At 41.6% G+C, this 21163-nt stretch overlaps 1 protein-coding gene across 1 annotated transcript in view; it reads right to left on the bottom strand.

Annotated features, from left to right (window-relative positions):
* LOC136867477 (epoxide hydrolase 4) overlaps positions 1–2324 on the bottom strand; it is a 201449-nt gene extending 199125 nt beyond the window's left edge. The window contains exon 1 of the mRNA XM_067144685.2: positions 2037–2324. Coding sequence (XP_067000786.2) covers positions 2037–2240 — 204 coding nt within the window. The 5' untranslated portion in view covers positions 2241–2324. The remainder of the gene's footprint in view (positions 1–2036) is intronic.
* Positions 2325–21163: the final 18839 nt, after the last annotated feature.

The raw sequence follows: 21163 nt of genomic DNA, 5'->3' as shown, positions 1-21163 counted from the left end.
GTCAGAGGTGTACTGATTTATTTTCTTATATTTTCAAAACATTCTGTTGAAAAATCCATTCCAATAAGTGCTTAATATCTTGCAGGTAATCTTTTCTGATGAGTCCATATTTTCTGTGTCCGAGGAAAGCAGCCAATATGTGAGAAGGACCCCTGATGATGCGTTTTCTTCAAACTGTACCACACAGAAAGTTAAACACCCAACTTCAGTGATGGTATGGAGTTGCATGTCAGTTAATGGATGTGGCAGATTATACATTGTTGAGGGCATGATGGAGCTGAATCAGTACAAGAAGGTGCTTCGAACCCGCCTGCTGCCTCAGATCATGTATTAGTTTCCTGATGGAGATTGCATTTTTATGCATGACGCAGCACCATGCCATAAGGCCAAGTCTGTTAAGAAATTCTTGGAAGGAAAACAGTATAAAGACATTGCCTTGGCCTGGTAATAGCCCAGACTGCAACCCAATTGAAAATTTATGGGGAATTGTGAAGTCAAGACTGAAGAAAAGGACAATAACCTCATTGAAAACATCATAGATATATGGCATCGAGATGAAGAAATTCAGAAAATATGCAAGGACCTTGTGTCAATCATGTCAAAGAGGATCCAAATGGTTATAAAAAACAAGGGAATGCACACAAAGTACTAAAGAGGTCATTGTATATTGATAAATTATTATAATTATACTTTAAAAGTGAATTACTGTTAGTTTTATACTTTATTCTAATAATTTGCACACGTCTGTACATAACCATTCGAGACGGTTATGCTTTTCCGTTCAGCCTGCAAGACTCTATGAATTAGCTAAGGGCTAAGGCCTCGTTCAGTTTGACACCGCATCCAACCATCGTCTGGACTTCTCTTACCCTCGATGACTGAGACCGAGACGGTATTACCTATACCGGGCGAGTTGGCTGTGCGGTTAGGAGCGCGCAGCTGCGAGCTTGCATTCAGGAGATAATTGATTCGAGCCCTACTGTCGGCAGCCCTTAAGACGGTTTTCCGTGGTTTCCTATTTTCACACCAGACAAATGCTGGGGCTGTACCCTGATTTAGGCCACAGCCGTCCCCCCCCCCCCTCCTAGCCATTTCCTATCCCATCGTCGCCATATGACCTACCTGCGTCGGTGCGACGAGCAGCCAATTGTAAAAAGTAATGCTCATAGGTAACTAATCCTCTTTCTTTCGCCTCACATAATCCCAGCACCGAAGCCGGTTCATAAGTAGGCTACATATTTATTTATTTATTTATTTATTTATTTATTTATTTATTTATTTATTTATTTATTTATTTATTTTTGCCAGTGTTTAACATCACACTTAACACTTCGGAGGTTTTCGGCGACACAAGCATGGGAAAGAGCTGGGATTGGGAAGGCACTGGTCGCGGCCTTAATTAAGGAACAGCCCCAGCATTTGTCTAGTGTGAAAATGGCAAACCATGGAAAACCATCTTCAACGCTGCAAATGGTGTTTTTCGAACCCACCATCTCGCGGATGCAAGATCAGAGCAACGCAACCCTAACCGGCTACGAATTCATTCGTCGACTTTCTTCGTGACTTGGCCTTTTTCCTCCTCATTTAATAAATAAATACAAATGATTTAATTAATACTGAAGTTCTGTACAGTTCGAATACACCGGCTGTGACTGGTGACTCACATTTTAAATGAACCCACGACACTAACAGAACTATGCACTGCTCTCTTTTCGAAAACAATCTTGTCAATCTTACAATGATATTCTCAATTCTTGTCTACCGGGCGAGTTGGCCGTGCTGTTTGGAACGCACAGCTGTGAGCTTGCATCCAGGAGATAGTGGGTTCGGATCCCACTGTCGACAACCCTGAGGATGGTTTCCCGTGGTTTCCCATTTTCACACCAGGCAAATGCTGGGGCTGTACCTTAATTAAGGCCACGGCCGCTTCCTTCCCATTCCTAGGCCTTTCCTATCCCATCGTCGCCATAAGACCTATCTGTGTCGGCGCGACGTTAAGAAAAGAACAAAAAAAAAAAATATTGTCTAGTACTTACCGATAGTTGGATGTATTTGTGCGTTCCAAGTGCGGGGTCTGTTAAACAGGCTGGAGGAGTATCACGTTTCTTCTTGTGCCAGAATTTAGGTCCCATCGGTCTCGTGATGGTTAGATACGCGAGTTGCAGACAAACGGCAGAAGCCCAAAATAAGGCCAAAGCCATAATTACTGCTCGATTAATAACCTCTTTCAGCACACCCATCGTATCAACTCTAACCTAACTGTGCGGAAGCCAACAAGTAGCGTGCTGGATTGTCGCGGACAGACTGACGGGGAAGGGACATCAAAGTGCCTGCCGGCCGACGTAGACTCGCCGTCAAGGTCAAGAACACACCGCAGGAGTGCCGCCACTGCGCATTTCGGAGCTGTTGTGTGTTAATTGAAGAGTTGCACGGTCTCAAAATTATCTAAATACGTATATGTGTGACTATGATGTCGGTACTGTATTTCTAAAATTTTATTATTAATCTTTTCGATCCAAATGGTATTAGCTCTACCGAACAACTTGGCCGTACGGTTAGGAGATCGTGCAGCTGTGAGCTTGTCTCCGGGAGGCAGTGGGTTCGAACCCCACAGTCGGCAGCTCTGAAAACTGTTTTCTGTTGTTTCCAGTTTCCACACCAGGCAAATGCTGGGGCTTTACCTTAATTAAGGCCACGACCGCTTCCTTTCCACTCCTAGCATTTTCCTATCCCATCGACGCCATAAGAACTATCTGCGTCGGTTGTGTCAGTGCGACGTAAAACAAATAGTAAAAAAAGGTATTAGTTTTTCGAGGCTTAGGGCATCTTTAATTTTCACGCCCTTCGTAGCCCTTGTCATTGTTTCGCCGATACCTTAATTTTTCGAAGTATCTTACATCTTCCATAGCTTTCCTCTGATAAGTGTTAATGGAGGATGGTAGTCCAGTTGAACTTCGTCTTAAAACAATAATCACCAACACCTCCACCTAACCAGCCAGGCCAATTCACAGTCAATATCAGTCACTACTGAACTGCATTTAGGGCAGTCGCTCAGGTGGCAGATTCCCTATCTGTTGTTTTCCTAGCCATTTCTTAAATGATCGCAAAGAAATTGGAAAATTATTGAACATTTCCCTTGGTAAGTGATTCCAATCCCTAACTCCCCTTCCTATAAACGAATATTTGCCCCAATTTGTCCTCTTGAATTCCAACTTTATCTTCATATTGTGATCTTTCCTACTTTTAAAGACACCACTCAAATTTATTCGTCTACTGATGTCCTCCCACGTCATCTCCCCGCTGACAGCTCGGAACATAGCACTTAATCGAGCAGCTCGTCTCCTTTCTCCCAGTTCTTCCCAGCCCAAACTTTGCAACATTTTTGTAACGCTACTCTTTTTTTCGGAAATCACCCGGAACAAATCGAGCTGCTTTTCTTTGGATTTTTTCCAGTTCTTGAATCAAGTAATCCTGGTGAGGGTCCCATATACTGGAACCATACTCTAGTTGGGGTCTTACCAGAGACTTATACGCCTTCTCCTTTACATCCTTACTACAACCCCTAAATACCCTCATAACCATGTGCAGAGATCTGTACCTTTTACTAACAATCATATTTATGTGATTACCCCAATGAAGGTCTTTTCTTATATTAACACCTAGGTACTTACACTGATGCCCAAAATGAACTTTCACCGCATCAACGCAGTAATTAAAACTGAGCGTACTTTTCCTATTTGTGAAACTCACAACCTGACTTTTAACCCCGTTTATCAACATACCATTGCCCACCGTCCATCTCACAACACTATCCAGGTCACAATGCAGCCGCTCACAATCTTGTAACTTATTTATTACTCTGTACAGAAAACATCATCTGCAAACAGCCTTATCTCTGATTCCACTTCTTTACACATATCATTGATATATATATAAGAAAACATAAAGGTCCAATAATACTGCCTTGACGAATTCCCCTCTTATTTATTACAGGGACAGATAAAGCTCCACCTACTCTAAACTCTAGAAATACAGCCACCCATTCAGTCACTCTTTTTTCTAGTCCAATAGCACTCATTTTTTGCCAGTAGTCTTCGATGATCTACCCTATCAAATGCCTTAGATAGGTCAATAGCAATACAGTCCATTTGGCCTCCCGATTCCAGGATATCTGCTATATCTTGCTGAAATCCTACAAGCTGAGCTTCAGTGGAATAACCTTTCCTAAACCCAAACTGCCTTCTATAAAACCAGTTATTAATTTCACAAACATGTCTAATATAATCAGAAAGAATGCTTTCCCAAAGCTTTACATGCAATGTATGTCAAACTGACTGGCCTGTAATTTTCAGCTTTATGTCTATCACCCTTTCCTTTTTACACAGGGGCTACTATAGCAACTCTCCATTGGTATAGCTCCTTCAACCAAATAATAATCAAATAAGTATTTCAGATATGGTACTATATCCCAACCCATTGCCTTTAGTATATCCCCAGAAATCTTATCAATTCCAGCTGCTTTTCTAGTTTTCAACTTTTGTATCTTACTGTAAATGTCATTGTCATCATAGGTAAATGTTAATACTTCATTAGTATTACTTATCTGCCTATCTGGACATTATCCTTGTAACCAACAATCTTTACATACTGCTAACTGATTACTTCTGCCTTTTGAAGATCCTCGCATACACACTCCCCTTGTTCATTAATGATTCCTGGAATGTCCTTCTTTGAACTTGTTTCTGCCTTTAAGTACCTATATATACCCTTCCATTTTTCACTAAAATTTGTATGACCGCCAATTATGCTTGCCATCATGTTATCCTTAGCTGACTTCTTTGCTAGATTCAATTTCCTAGTAAGTTCCTTCAATTTCTCCTTACTTCCACAACCATTTCTAACTCTATTTTGTCCAACCTGCACCTCCTTCTTAATCTCCTTACTTCTCTGTTATAATATAGTGGATCTCTACCATTCCTTACCACCTTTAAAGGTACAAACCTATTTTCACATTCCTCAACAATTGCTTTAAACCCATCCCAGAGTCTGTTTACATTTTTATTTACAATTTTCCAGCGATCGTAGTTACTTTTTAAAAACTCCCTCATGCCTGTTTTGTCCGCCATATGGTACTGCCTAATAGTCCTAATTTTAAGACCTTCCTTTCTTTCACATTTATATTTAACTACGACAAAAACAGCTTCGTGATCACTAATACCATCTATTAATTCGGTTTCTCTATAGAGCTCATCTGGTTTTATCAGCACCACATCCAAAATATTCTTCCCTCTAGTTGGTTCCATCACTTTCTGAATCAGCTGCCCTTCCCATATTAACTTATTTGCCATTTGTTGTTCATGCTTCCTGTCGTTCGCATTACCTTCCCAATTGACATTTGGTAAATTGAGATCACCTGCTACTATCACATTCCTTTCCATATCATTTCCAACAGCTGATTATCTTATCAAATAATTCTGAATCAGCGTCAGCGCTACCCTTTCCCGGTCAGTACACTCCAAAGACATCAAGTTGCCTATTATCTTTAGAGATGAGCCTTACACCCAGAATTTCATGTTTTTCATCCTTAACTTTTTCGTAGCTTACAAATTCTTCTTTCACCAGAATGAATACTCCCCCTTCTACCATTCCTATCCTATCTCTACGATTCACACTCCAGTTCCGTGAGAATATTTCTGCATCCATTATATCATTTCTCAGCCATAATTTAACTCGTATTACAATATATACAGACAACAATTGCTCCTTGAAAATGCTAAAGATAAATATAATAATAATAATAATAATAATAATAATAATAATAATAATAATAATAATAATAATAATAATAATAATAATAATAATTGGACCGGGAGGTACGGCCATTACCAAGCTCCCGTCTCCTGCTAAACCATACCAGTGGTTTAAAAAAAATTGTCCACGCCGCTGGCCCCTCTGCCTCACCAAAAAGATCGTACCCTAAAATAAGAAATCAGATGTCAACAACAATTCTGCCGCCGAGATTTTATTGTTTCAGTGCCCCGCAGCCCTTCGGCGCCTTACCGCCACAGTGGTGGGGTAAGGGCCCACTCCACTACCGTGATGACCTTCTGTGTACGGCGCGCCGGAGTCTATCTGCCGGCACAGGCGCTTATCTGGGGACTGTAAACAAACTTCACATCTGCGGCGTCCTTCACCACGACTACACCCCTCATAGTGCGGGAGAGAGGTATCTCAGTGTACTTGAGGTGTCCGGGCGACCTCGACTGGACATTGGCAGCGGCGACTCGTCTGGCCATCAAAATTAGCAACATGTACTTGGCAGCATGCAACAAGAAAGACACTCTAAGTCTGGAATTTATCTAATCATCCACCAAATGGACTTTGGGGGAAAAATGTTTTCTTTCTTCAAAATTCTTCTTCGATTCAACATTAACTAACTATTTCATCTATTAATGTTTCTTCCATGTACTTCAACAAATCTATCACCAGGGAAGCAAAAGTTTTCTTCAAGTTGGGTTAAACAAACTTGGACCTTTGTTTTGGAAAATAATTTTATTCAACATTCTTCTGTGTCACCCCTTGGAAGGACTTTTTTTTTGGGGGGGGGGTGAGGTCTGTACTGGTTGGTACACCTATACGCCGCACATTCGAATTTTCCGCCTTAAAGTACGCCTCTACAGCTGAAACTCTGAACTTTAAAACTGAATTAATTCAACCGTTTGTCTGAAGATGTCACTGTATTAATTTCGAATTGTTTTTGTTTATTAATTATCAAGAAGTGTGGACATTCTCCCACAGATGTCTCTACCAAAAACTATGATCATGCACCCTGGTGCAAAGTGATGGAACTTTTCTTGAATATATTTTATACTCATAAGTTTTCCTATAACTACATTTCTTTCTTTCATCTATGGCTTGGCAATATTAATTTTTCTTTCCGCCAGTTTTGAACTTAGCCAATCCCGAATTTCTTTAATTAATTTTGGACCAATTGTGTCCTTCTTCCTCAATTTTTGATCTGTAACATTTAGACGACCAATAAACATCTGTGGGTGTGTCTTAATTATTCATGAAAGGTCTCGAATATTCCACGAGGGTATAAAAACTGCTGATTTTCCGGGCTCTCAGTCACTTCAACAACATCTAGTTTAGTGTATGGAAGTATAGCAGGGGGCGGGTAGCGCCTCTTCCTTCTGGTAGCAGCTCTTCAACAAGGTAATGGCCGTTTAACATCTTTCTTTTTCCTTGCTAGCTCAGCAGTTTAACCCGCGGGGCAGGTCCGAAACCTTTAATATGTAACCTATAACTTAAAACATGTAAATTTTTTTCCATCTTTGTAAGACTTCATATATCTTTAAATGTAAATCGGGGATAGAGAGTGATTTACCCTCTCGAGCTCCCCTTCATTTCTGAATTGAGGTGACTATTATTTTCTACCTTTCCCTAATGTGTTAAAATTTTTCTTATTCGAGTCACCTCTATAGTATGGGAATAGCCCCTGTGTATCGGCTTAGCGCCACTTAGGTTTTAACAAGCTTTCATATAGGAGTGCAAGTACTCGTCTCCATTCAGCTTGGTATTTTGGGCCATTAACTTAACCCGTTTTGTTTTCCTTCCTGCGAAGGCCCAGTAGATTGGGTACGAGATACCCCTGTTCCATTATAAGTTGTGCCTTGATGGCAGTTAAGTGTAATAGTCTGTTATTGCCTTTAATAGGCTTGGACGATTGAGAGTGGGTCAGCTCTTTTGGGTATTTTGAAAGGTGCCTCTAGGAGGCTTGACATTACGAGGTGGGAGCAAGTGCTCCATGTAATTAGGGGTATTCTGCCCTTTGGTAATTTGTGGTTGTGAGCCGAGAGCTCAAGGATTGTCAAATTGCGGCTCGAAGCCCAGGATTTGTAAAGACACCTTAACTTATGTTTTCGCTTGTAAAATTATTATTGTACCTGCATATTCATTGTTATTTCACTTGGTGAAAAATTGTTAAATCTTGTTATCTGTTGAAAATATAACCTTTATTTAAATCTTAAATTCACCTTTCGGATTTGTAGTTAGACCCATTCCAGCCCGCACCTTCTTTCACATCTGCTGATCCACCAAAACACGGTAACAATAATAATAATAATAATAATAATAATAATAATAATAATAATCAGAAAAAGACGCCTGAAATTTTACGGACACATCAAACGCCTTCCAGAAAACAGACTGACAAGAATGTTACTTGAGGCAACAGAAAACATCAAAACAAATAGGTGGACAACGGAAATCCGCGAAGACCTGGAAAAATCAGGAATCAAAGTGGCCGACATCGCTAACCGAACCTGCTACAGAACGAAAATCAACAAGTGGGAAGTAGAGTCAGAGAGAAACCACAAGAAGAAGACAGGAGTTAAGTGGACAGAAGAACGAAGAACCACGATGAGAGAAAAACTGAAGGCTGCCTGGCAAGAAAGGAAATGCACAGCTCTAAGTGAGCTTTGCGTGATCAGTTTTCTGGTCTTTTTCGCATCTAATAATAATAATAATAATAATAATAATAATAATAATAATAATAATAATAATAATAATAATAATAATAATAATAATAATAATAATAATGTTATTGTTTTTACGTCCCACTAACTCTTTTGACCGTTTGTGTAAACGACGAGGTGCCGAAATGTTGTCCCGCAGGTGTTCTTTTACCTGCCATAAATCTATCTAAACGAGGCTGACTACCACCGGACTGAGCCAGGATCAAACCTGCCCAGTCCGGAACAGAAGGCCAGCGCTTCAACCGTCTGAGCCAGTCAGCCCGGCAAAAAACTACTGTACATCTAAAAAATAATATTGCTTTTCGTTATGATGCGGTTCGAAGGTGGCCCGCTCTGTTTGCATGTGATAAATTCCATCTTCGTTTCCGTATTGACTTGAATATATTTTAAAATTCTTAATAAGAATGTGTCCGCCTCTATGGTGTAGTGGTTAGTGTTATTAGCTGCCACCCCCAGACGCCCGAATTCGATTCCCGGCACTGTTACGAAATTTGAAAAGTGGTAGGACGGCTGGAATGGGGTCCACTCAGCCTCGGAAGGTCAACTGAGTAGAGGTGGGTTCGATTCCCACCTCAGCCATCCTGGAAGTGGTTTTCCGCTGTTTCCCACCTCTCCTCCAGGTAAATGTCGGGATGGTACCTAACTTCAGGCCACGGCCGCTTCCTTCCCTCTTCCTTGTCTATCCATTCCAGTCTTCCAAACCCCCCGTAAGGCCCCTGTTCAGCATAGCAGGTGAGGCCGCCTGGGCGAGTTACTAGTCATCCTCCCCAGTTGTATCCCGACCCAGTGTCTGAAGCTCTAGGACACTGCCCTTGAGGTGGTAGAGGTGGCTTCTTGCTGCGCCATATTTTTGCCTGGTGGCAATACTTGAAACTATTAGTTTTGTGGCATGATTCGCGAGTCCGAGGGAAAAACTGACCCTGGAGTGTAAACAGATAAAGAATAAGAAGAAGAATGTATATGTAGCGGATGTCCACAATTAAACTGACGGTGTTCAGCGCGGCACATCACGGACCGCAATGATCTCAGGAGTCTGAAATTTCGTAGACGTTCTAAGCAATACCAAAACAAACCAAACCCCATGGCACTACAGCCCTTGAAGGGCCTTGGCCTACCAAGCGACCGCTGCTCAGCCCGAAGGCCTGCAGATTACAAGGTGTCTTGTGGTCAGCACAACGAATCCTCTCGGCCGTTATTCTTGGCTTTCTAGACCGGGGCCGCCATCTCACCATCAGATAGCTCCTCATTTCTAATCACGTAGGCTGAGTGGACCTCGAACCAGCCCTCAGGTCCAGGTAAAAATCCCTGACCTGGCCGGAAATCAAACCCGAGGCCTCCGGGTAAGAGGTAGGCACGCTACCCCTACACCACGGGGCCGGCACTTCTAAGCAATGCGCTCGCGAATTAGATTCAAGTATTGCCACCAGGCGAAAATATGGCGCTGCAAGTAGCCAGAACGTGCAATTATCCTTAACTTTGACGTCAGAATGTTCTTCTGCTGCTGCTGGTGGTGATTGTTGTTTTAAGAGGAAGTACAACTAGGCAACCATCCTCTATATAACACTAATCAGAGGGGAAAATGGAAGGGATCCGACACTTCGAAAAATGAAGATATCGGCCAAAGGAAGACAAGGGCCACAAATTGTGTGAAAATGAAAGACTCCCTAGCCCTCAGAAACCTAATAGCGTTGGGGCCGGAAAAGAACAAGAGTTGACCAAGAGAGGTCGTATAGGGCAGACAAAAGTGAGGAGCCTGGCACAAGTAAGTGGAAGCAATGCCAGGACTCAGCTAAGGGCCTTGGTTGTTACAGCTTACGTGACTGTTTGTGGTGTGGTTTTACAAGCTCCTTCATTCTAGGTCCATTTTGTAGTGCCAACCATCCCACCATCCTCCCAACCAAGCAGTCCAGGGAGCGATGAACTTCCAGATAATGCTATTTTCTGCAAGGTGCTGACTAGTCTTAGAAGTGGTGAGAGCACTCCACATCTCTGCCAGTTCTTTGTTTGAGCCATGAAAGGTCTAGGCATTTTCGGAACATACCGTATGAGGTAAACCGCGTCTACCTGCGAATCGCTTTAGTGCAGAAAAGAAAGTATCTACGGCCATGGATGTGCATAACTCAAGATGGGCGGCATGTGTCGTGGCGCATATAAAAAGCGCAGTGTAAGCTTTTCTGATTTCACTCCCCACCTCGATGTATAGTGAGCCGGTGAAATCAATCGCTGTGAATTGAAAATATTTTAGTATTATTTATTTACCATAATTTCTGTGCAGAAATGCGGAAGGTCAAGAGTAAGTGCCTGGATGGTACAGATGGATGAGGTGAATATGCGTTTGTACTTTCGAAAACATTTAAGCAGAGCTTTGTTATAGTTGAAATGTCACTGACAGTGAAATTTAGAAGTCTACGTTTGGAGCGTACTCTTCCTTGGGATTCAAATGCTGTGACATTAAATCTTTGTGCCCAATGATGGTTAGTTGTAGCTGGTCGACCAAGGTTTTGTAATCAAGCTAGGCTGGCAGTCTTGTGCCCGGGGGCCTGGCTTTTCGCAAAAAGCACAAAACGGTTTTTTTAAATGTTTCTTTTCATGTTTGGAACTGATATGAAGGGCTGCTGCTGTGGAAGTAAAACAAGGGATGGCTGCTGATACACAGTGGATCTTGTGGGCAGTTATAGCTCTGTCTACTTCTACGCTGAGAACTTCTTTAAATTTGTTATGTCACTAGGAACTGGGTAACGACATACAGTTGACGATAATCTGGTAGTTTTTCTTGGGAACTATATGAAGTGGTGATAACCAGCAACTGGTGGATGGTCGGCATATCCCTTGGGCAAGCATAAACTCGAACTCTCGTTTGGCAATGGTATACTTGTCAAGTGGCAGTCGTCGTGGTCTCGATCATAATTGATGCTAAAAAATGTGTTAAAACATAATGAAGAAAAGAATGAAAACAAATGAGATATGATGGAAACAAACTGTACCGGAAGGTATACTTCAACACCGCACATTCAAAATAAGCGCCTTAATGAACTCCTCTACCGACCAAAATGTGAAATTGCTATTACATAAAATTGAGACTTTAATCAGAAGGATATTACTTCTGAAATATTAAGTAATTGTGTTATTGTGAAGTTTCCTAAACTGGCTGGATTTCTCTTGGTTTTGTTTTTGCTGTACATCAAGAAGTTTGGACATTTTTCCACAAATGTCACTACCAAAAAACTATGGTCATGCACTCTGGTGCAAGGTAAAGGAAGTTGTTATTGAAAGAAATTTTGTGTTTATAGGTTTTCTCAATTTTCATTTGTTTTTTAAAATGTAATTCTAGGTTTGCAACACTTCCGTCTCATCCCGCCAGTTTTGAAACTGGCCAATGAAAATTTCCGTAATTAATTTTCAGCCTATCACAGACGTTTTGCTCAGTTTTGAGTGTAACTTTTGGGTTCAACCAATAAAAATCAGAGGGTGTGTACGGATTAGCCCAGAATCCTATCGAACCTTCCCTGAGGGTACATAAGTTACGGCTTTTCAAGTTTCCTTGCCTATTGATCGTCGTCTTTCTGAGTGTGTGTGTTAAGGCAGGAGGCGGGGCGCCTCTTCCTTCGGCCGGCAGAACATCTACCAGGTAATGGCCACGTAAATTCTTTCTTGCTGTTTCCGCATACTTGTCCGAGGGGAAAGTCCGAATTTGTAACTATGTAACCATTTTAATGTAAAGTTCTTCCTTTTCATGTAAAATTTCGTAAAGTCTCTAACTGTAAATCGGGGATGGAGAGTGAGTTACCCTCTCGAGCTCCCCTTCATCTTGGTTTGAGGTGACTGCGATTTGGCAACCTTTCTTTCCTGTAATATGTTAAAGTTATTTCCATGCGAGCCACCTAAGTAGTTTGGGACTAGCCCCAGTTTCATCGGCCGAGAACCCCGTAAGGTTTTTAATATTACATTATCTGGGAGCGCAGTGTACGCCTACATTCAGTTTGTGTTCGGGCCATTTATTTAACCTGTTGTTTTCCGCAAAGGCCCGGTATGTTGGGTACTAGATACCCCTGTGTAAAACTATTTCCATTTGTAATTTGTGCCTTGTGAGGCCAGAGAGTGTAATATTTTGATGTAATGTTGTCTTGAGTGGGCTTTAAGAAATCGAGAGCACGTAAGTTCTTTTCAAAGTTTTGTTATAGTGTGAGGTGCCTATGGAAGGCTAAAAAACCGTATCCGCGCCTAACTCTAAGAATTTTCTCGCTTGCTGGGAATTTTTCCAAATTATTAGCTGTCTGTCAACATGTCTGGCCCTCGCGAAGTCCTCGCTCCCGGGTACTCACGCAAGGAGGAATTGATTTACGAGTTACTCATCAGAAAGGTCCAATCTGAAAGCAATGTTGTGGCAGATACTGCCAAACTTAAAGAGTCATTAGTTTTGCCAATTTGTATCCCAATTTTGGGGGAAAAGGAAATTGATGAGGCTATGTTCACCATCACTGACAACACCACCGAATTAGCATATGTAGTAAGTATTTTTGAAGTCAGCGATCCATCTGCTAATTAGCTTAAAAGAGTAAGGCTAGATTGTTCCATTTTTATAATAGGGCTAGGGACCTATTGTTGAAAGAAGATCATGCTAAGGAGGCTAGTAATTTAGCTGGCCATCGATCAGAAATGTCAAATGGAGTTAATCAATTGTTGACTGGGGCAGCTGCTCCCAAAACCGACCAAGCCCCTGTGATGAACATAGCAAGTGAGGAGGATTCTTCCGAAGTAGTAGAAAGTAGAAAATCCGTGGCAACTCAACAAACTTCTGCCCCGTTGGATACCGAGTCTTGTCACACTAAACAAATTCCCCCTTTCTTTTTGAACAATGTTGTGTTAGAGACCTCGCAACCCTCTATGCCTTCACCAATTATGTCACCAGGTTTTGGTAGTTCGCCTCATCCATTGGCTATATTGCTTAGGGGAATTTCTAAATTTTCAGTAAACTCCACTAATGATGTCATTTCATTTCTCAGGTTCTTAGTTGAATTTCAAGATCATGCTCTAGTGTTTTCTCTCTCTCATTCTCAAATTCTTCAAATTATGTATCCATATTCCGTAGGCGTACTCTCGGACAAAATAGTTAAGGCCATTGCTGATCGCTCATCCATAGAAGACTTCCATGCTCACCTTTTGGCAAAATTCATTCTGGCTAGAGCAATGTCATCTTGGATCCAGAAGTTCTACTTTAGGGTACAACGTCTGAACGAAAATCTTGCGGACTTCATCCAAGATATCAAATTTTATACCCGAGTGTTCACTCTGCATTTTTCTTAAGACCAAATAGTGCAAACTATTGTGGAAGGTATTTCTCCACCTTATAGGTCTTATTTATGTTTCGCGTCTCGTCCCCAAACTTTGGCAGAATTAGAGGCTATGGCTGTCTCAGCAGAAGGAGTGAGATATGTCAACACCTTAAGAGTTGCAAAGGAGCCCCCTCCATTTTCTAGCAGTTTTAAGCCTCCACCTCGACGAACTTTTACCATCCGCAAATGCCCCCGTGGAAAAAACAGTGTCGACATTTTCTCTTCATAAAATTGTACCAACCTCCATTTTCAAAGGATTGTGTTAATTCACTTTAATGTATTTCTACGTGTGTGTGTGTGTGTGTGTGTGTGCTAGAACATTGCATACTCATTACAAACAGTGCAGAGACTGTGCCCGAAGGACTTAATTTATTTTCTTTTGCACTGAGGTTAAGTGAAGTGGCCGTATCTCAGAAAGTTCCAGATTATTTTCATTGCCTATCATTTCAAGTTCGATAGTGACTATTTCACGAACAATATTAATCATTCTCAAAGAACTGTGATTTTGAATTCATCTCTTTTTTCAAATGTGCGTCCAACACGATTTATAGTGGAACTTATTCGGCCAGTAAACAGTGTCTCGCCATAATTTGCAGTGCAGTGCGGTAGAGAAGTGTCGTATCAGATTCTATTGAAAGTTTTACATTTCTCTGCACCTTTCATGGGACTTAGTGGAATACAAAGATAAACAACTATTCCACGCTGCACTATCGTCAGACGACCCCCCTCCCAGGTTCGAGTCCCCTTCAACATCAAGGGCTAACAACCGCCGTAGGACGACACCGACGACGTGGGACGACGCCTTCTCCACATCTTCGAGGACATTCAAACCATTCGTCTGTAAAAGGTGATATAATTTCCATGCATTTTTCTGAATCAACTGCAAGTTCCACTTTAAATATGAACTCATTTCACTACCCGTCTCTCGTACTCTCTAAAGTATGAACCGTACACGCCTTGGCGTTATCCATGCTCTCCACAAAACTGAAGTACAGGCGTTCCTGTTTCAGAGAGAAGGTAGTGAATAGTAAAGTGGCACCCATGACGTTGGGGCCCGATTAAAGAGAGTACAAAGTGACAATAATTAACTTTGATGAAAACAGTGACATCTTTACTTTCAAGTTCAGACAGAAGTGGATATTTGAACTTTAATTCAGTTCAGTGAATACTTTAAATTTTACCCAGTTCAATTTAATGACTCAGATAAAATCTTGAACTCATGGCACAGAACTCTGACTAATTTTGATGGCACAAGTGTTTTTTTATCGTTGTACTTAAACATTTCAGGCACAATATTTGATTTTATGCACAGTGTTTAATATTTGTGTTAGTGAACTATTGAACTTTACCATTGGACAACAATGGTGCTTTTACGTATGAATTGAATGATTGTACTTTCTACATTTTGTGAAAATAACGACATTGATATGGAGAATATACTAGCTGCTGTGGAGGCTTTAAAAGTCAGTCTAAATGACAGGATTACAGAAAGTAACGCTAATTTAGGACGTAGGATTGATGCCACTAATAATACTTTAGGAGTTCAACTTAGAGAATCTAACGCTACCTTAAGTGCTAACATGACTCAAGTTAGAGAAGCTAATGAGGCCACTAATGCTAGTATAGGTCAGCTTAGGGAGGCTAATGAAGTAACTAATCGCAATATCACTCAGCTTAGGAAGGCTAATGAGGCTAACATTGTAAAATTAACTGAGTCTGCTGATAAAAATTTTACAGAACTAAATAATAATTTGGAACATAGGCTCAATAATGCAGGTGCCGAAATTGAGAAACGATTTGAAGAGTCTAACAAAAGAATGGATTCTAAGTTTACGGAAATAAATGAAAATTAACACGTGACTTAGAAACCATTAAGCAAGACATCAAATCACAATTAGCGGAGGACTTAAAAACTGCTTTCTCTTCTTCTCAGGAAGTCCTTAAAGAAGTAGAAAACTTAAAGGGAGAATTTCAGTAGTCCCATGCTCAACTATCACTTGCGCAACCCAAAATGGCTTCTATTCAAGACAAACTTCATGAATCTGTTAAAAATAATTTCGTGAAGTTGGGAAACGAAATTACTCTTCTGAAAACTCAGCAAGAGGAGGCCAATAAACGTGTTAAGACACAACTAGACAGTTCTCACATGCAGATTACTCGTATCTGTCGCGATGTAGCAGAAGTTAAAACTGACTTAGAGAAGGAGGTCAAGGACATTGAGAATTCCGTTCAGGGGAAAATTAAAACACTAAAACTCGAAATCCAAGGAGGTATGGAAGCTCTCAACAGCAAAGTATTCCAAATTGAACAGGATGTTTCATCATCTAGCCTTCACAATGCTAGTGGAGAATCCATGAATGTTTCCACAGCTTTTAAAATGACTGAGGAAAAACCAGCCAAATTTTCGGGGAAGGAGGAGTATACAGCTAAAGAGTTTCTCCATAACCTTGAAGAGTATTTTCAGGAAAATCGCATTGAAACAGACCGTGAATTACGTATAGCATCTCGATTGTTAGAAGGCAGGGCGTTAATGTGATACACTGCTTTCAAATTTAGTATCAGCACTTATCAAGAATTTAAGGAAGCCCTATTTAGGCGATTTTGGAGTTCTGAAATTCAGCATTTGATAAAACTCCAATTATACTCTAGAAAGTATAACACTTCCGTCAATTCCTGACGATACTCATATTATCTCATATCTCAGCTTAAAAAGATGCAGTTTTTCGACCCTCCTTTGCCGGAGCAAGAACTTATTCAGGTCATAACATTGCGATTCCCTCCAAACGTTCAGGAGATATTGGTAGCGGCAAACGTCCAGGACTTAGAGCAGCTCGATGACGTCCTGAGGAAACTCGATACTGCGCACACTCAGAACGTAACATAAGCAGGTAGAACCAAAGAAACTACGGCTAACTCCGCGGAACTGAAGACTCCGGTTCAAGTAAATCCAGAACTTCGAGAAGAAAGAGAAACTCGTCGAGACATTCCGTTCAGGTACAGAAGATATAGAAATCGTCCCTACGAAGGGAGGACTACTTTTCAACAAGGACCTTCGTGGAGGCAGACTGCTACCCAACCTAATGACAATAGGAACTCCCAGCGGGATGAATTAGAGAAACGTTGGAGAGATACTAGAGAATACGTAAAGAATAAGAACAGGGAAGAAGGTTCACCTGGAGCAGCTTCTTTGGAATACCAGGCAGAGGTTCAAAGAAGAAATGAGAGAGCAGAAATGAATGCCGAAGCTACGGGTGCAAAAAACCTTGACAAAGCAATAAGGAGATTTCCTGAAAACCCGGAGGAATGAGAAATAATATGTATCACAGTCATCAACCATTGGTATTTATAGGATACGGATTTACTGTATGAGGATTCAACACCACGACAGCCTCAGATACAGCGCGGCTTACCGATCATAATTATTAAGTTAGGCAATATGATTGTCAATTCTTTAGTGGACTCAGGATCACAAGCCTCACTAATTTCGCAAAAATTGATAGATGTGGCGCAAGAGACGACCTACATTTCCATCCTGCCTGTAGCACAAGTTAAGGTTAAAGGCATAATTCCCGACAAGGCTATTAAATGTAAATTCCAGGCATTTCTTGAGTTAGAAATTGGTGGTGTTAAGTGCCAACATCTATTTTTGATTTTGACTCAAATGAAATTTGATTTAATCCTTGGATCGGACTTCCTCATTCAACATGGGGAATAATTGATTATCCTGCTAACATGATTAAATTTGTCCACGTCGAATCTGTAGAGCTACAGTTGGTTGCTTGTAATGAAGTGAAGCATCCAGAATTTTAGACCCCGGTGAATATAGTAGAAGGCAAGATGAGCGACGCTCCGCCTGTCGAAGAAAGCATCCACGAAGAGGGCAGACCCGAGGAAGTGGGACCCGTAGAGGACCAGATGGCGTCCATCATCGATGATGAGTTCAACGAGGACCACTACAACTACAAGATTTATGCCAGTGTACCTGAAAGCCCAGATTATGAAGATGATGACGATGAAGTAGCAGAGGCGATCCAAGTGCTTTTCGAGAAGTTTCCAGATGTATTTTCTGATAAACCTGGAGTTATCAAGAATTTTCAGCACCACTTAGATGTTACTGATACTTCACCCTATAAGAAACGGCCTTATCCGATACGCATGAAGTACTTGGAAGAAGCTCGAGTCATCATTAAACAGATGGAGAATGATGGAATCATATCGAAATGTGTTACGCCCTACATTAATCCTCTAGCGATAGTGAGAAAACAAAATGCTAATCTGCGCACATGCCTCGATGCAAGGCCTTTGAATGATAGGCCTGTGCTAGAATATGACAATCCTCCTCTACTCTGGGATGTAATCAGGAGATTTCACAACATGAAGATCTTTTTTGCTATGGGCATGGCTTCTTCATATTTCCACATTCTATTGGACGAATATAGTCGGAAATTTAGCTGGTTCATCTTTGACAATGTCACTTATGCCTTTATTAGGCTTCCTTTTGGCATTAAGAACTCTCGTACAGTTCTTATTAGGTCCTTAGAGGAACAACTTTCCGACGAAGTGAAGGCAATCACCACCATTTATGTGGACGATATTATCGTCGCGTCCGAGTCCCTGGAACAACACGTACAGGATGTTCATAAGGTACTGGAAGAATTACAGGCCTTGAACTTTAAAATTAATGCCAAGAAAAGACAGTTTTTCAAATCTGAAGTTTTGATTTGGACCATCTTATTGGAGGGGATGGGATCAAGCCCAATCCGGCTAAGATTCAATGTATTTTAGAATTTCCTAAACCCACCAGAATGAAGCACATCAGGCAATTCTTAGGCCTCTGCCAGTTCTTCGCGCAACATTGCCCTAATTTCACTGAAAAGTGCAGCAGTTGTTGAAGAAGAACAGCAGGTGGAAGTGCTCTGATGTTTGCGACAAGGCATTGTGGCAACAAAACAAATGTTGAAGGATAGTGTTATAATTTCCTATCCTAACTATGACTACCTTTTTAGATTGAGTGTGACGCTAGCCGCATAGGGATCGGTGCAGCTCTCTTCCAAATTCATCCAAGGGAACCCGAAATTCACATCTTTCTCTCATTCATGAGCCGCAAGTTGAGGCCTCATGAAAAGGCTTACACAATAACAGAATTAGAAGCCCGTGCCATAGTGCATTCTCTCCTTTACTGGAAGAAGATAATCTTTGGATATCCGGTGATTATTTACACGGACCATCAAGCACTAACCTTTATTCTCAAATCAGACATTATGAGCGAACGGATAACCCGATGGGCGCTGTTTATACAGCAATTTAACATCACTGTTGTTCACAGGCCCGGAAGGAAAAATAGTCTCGCACTGAGTCGGAATCCGACAGATGAGGTTTCGATCCATGCGATCGAAGTCATGAATGACGAAGATGGAGAGTTCCTGCGACGACTTAAGTGCCTACCGCAAGCTCAAGGAAAAGATCCTCTTAGCCATGAGTTGATTCGCTTTTTTAAAGGATTTATCCCTCCAGATGACGATGAGTATCCTCGTATTTCTAGGATAGCTCAAAAATTTTGTTACCATGATGGTCTACTTCACAAGTACATTGACCACGCTAGAACAACAGATCGCATTTATGCTCCTCCCCGAATAAGGTCGGCTATTATATGACATTGCCATTCCATCTCTGGGCATGCCGGTACAGACAAGGTCCTAAACCTAATCAGAAAAAGGTTTACATGGGAATACTTGTGCCGTGACATACGTAACACCATCAGGACTTGTGGTGTTTGCCAGAAGATTAAACCCAACAACAGTCTCCTCAGGGAATATCCACGACCATTAATTCCTGAAAAACCTGGCCAGATCTTCGCAATGGACCTGTACGGACCTAAGCCTAAGGCGTTTCGTGCCAACAGATACATTGTCGTCACCATAGATGTATTTTCTAAGTACTCTATGTTGCTTCCAATTCAGAAGGCAAACACCGGGAGCATTCTCCGAAGGATTCATCGATACATCATTCCCGAGATGGGCAAGCCGGAATTTCTCTTAACAGACCACGGAAGTCAGTTTACCTCTATGGAATTCCAAGCAGCACTAGAAGAGCTTGAGATAACGCATATCATGAATTCCATCCGACACCCGGAACCCGACCCAGCCGAACGTGTTATGCGAGAGATCGCGAGATTCTGTAGGTTATATTGTGGTCAACAGCATTGGAAGTGGTTTGAGGTTCTCCCCATTATGCAAAGGATCATCAATACCGCAATGCATGAGTCTATTCAGTCCATCCCTTAGAGGGTGCATAAAGGCCTCATTCCTGATAGACCGTGGGATCGAACTTTGCCTGTTCCACCTGATGCAGCGGTGAGCCAACAAGCTTGCATTACCAAGGCACTTCGACAACTGCGGGATGCTGCTCAAATCCGGGAGCGAAAGTTACGGCATCATAAGTTTCGACAACCCTTACAGGTGGACGACCTGGTATTAATACGCATGCCTGCAGTTTTGCACCCTGACCAGAGAATTTATGTCAAATTCTGTCCCTTATTCATAGGATCCTTCAGGATACTTACCGCACTAGACAATGGTGCCTACGAAGTAGTAAGAGCAGATAGTAACGTCGAGGGAATTTTCAACTCTACCAACCTCAAGAAATAATTTACCAGCACATGAACAAAAAGAAAATCTTCCACCAATTTTCTTTTTTCTTGGGCATGGGAGAGATGAAACGGGAATGCACAGCGAGCATTCGCGTTCATGTATTTCTTCATAAGAACGCACCAACACCCGACTGTATGGATTCAAAACGAGCGCCGAGCGCGCAGGCATCATGGGGGACAACATGCAAGCAAGCGCTGCTACAGAGCGCCAGCCAAGGCCAAGTGACGTCACACCGAAAGTTCTATTCGATTCTATGGCATTTCATCACGAACGGAAGGTTAAATCGTAATTTCGAGAACGTCACCTTGTAGGTCTGGACAACAAATGATACTACCCAAAATTTCATTAAAATCGGCGGAAGGATGGCCGAGATATGAATTTTTTTAGAAGCTCATATTTCCAGTCTCGCCGTCCGACCTTGAGCCATATAAGGGGGTCGCCAGCCTCGAGGAGACCAGAGTGTGTCAGTGTGTCAGTGTGTGTCACAGTACTTCGTCAAGAACCAGTCGTCTCGCTGATGTGATACAGTTCGTTACTCTGTCCGGCTGAGGACCGGGGTTTGAAAGTACGTAATACGAGTGTTGAAAGCCTTCTCTGTGGACTCTTAACTTCACGTGTAAGCGAAAGATTATTCACTGATAAT

This window comes from Anabrus simplex, chromosome 3, assembly GCF_040414725.1.
Source record: "Anabrus simplex isolate iqAnaSimp1 chromosome 3, ASM4041472v1, whole genome shotgun sequence".
In the NCBI taxonomy this organism is placed as follows: domain Eukaryota; kingdom Metazoa; phylum Arthropoda; class Insecta; order Orthoptera; family Tettigoniidae; genus Anabrus; species Anabrus simplex.
Note: the sequence above shows the minus strand (reverse complement) of the source record. Positions and strands in the feature narration are given on the sequence as shown.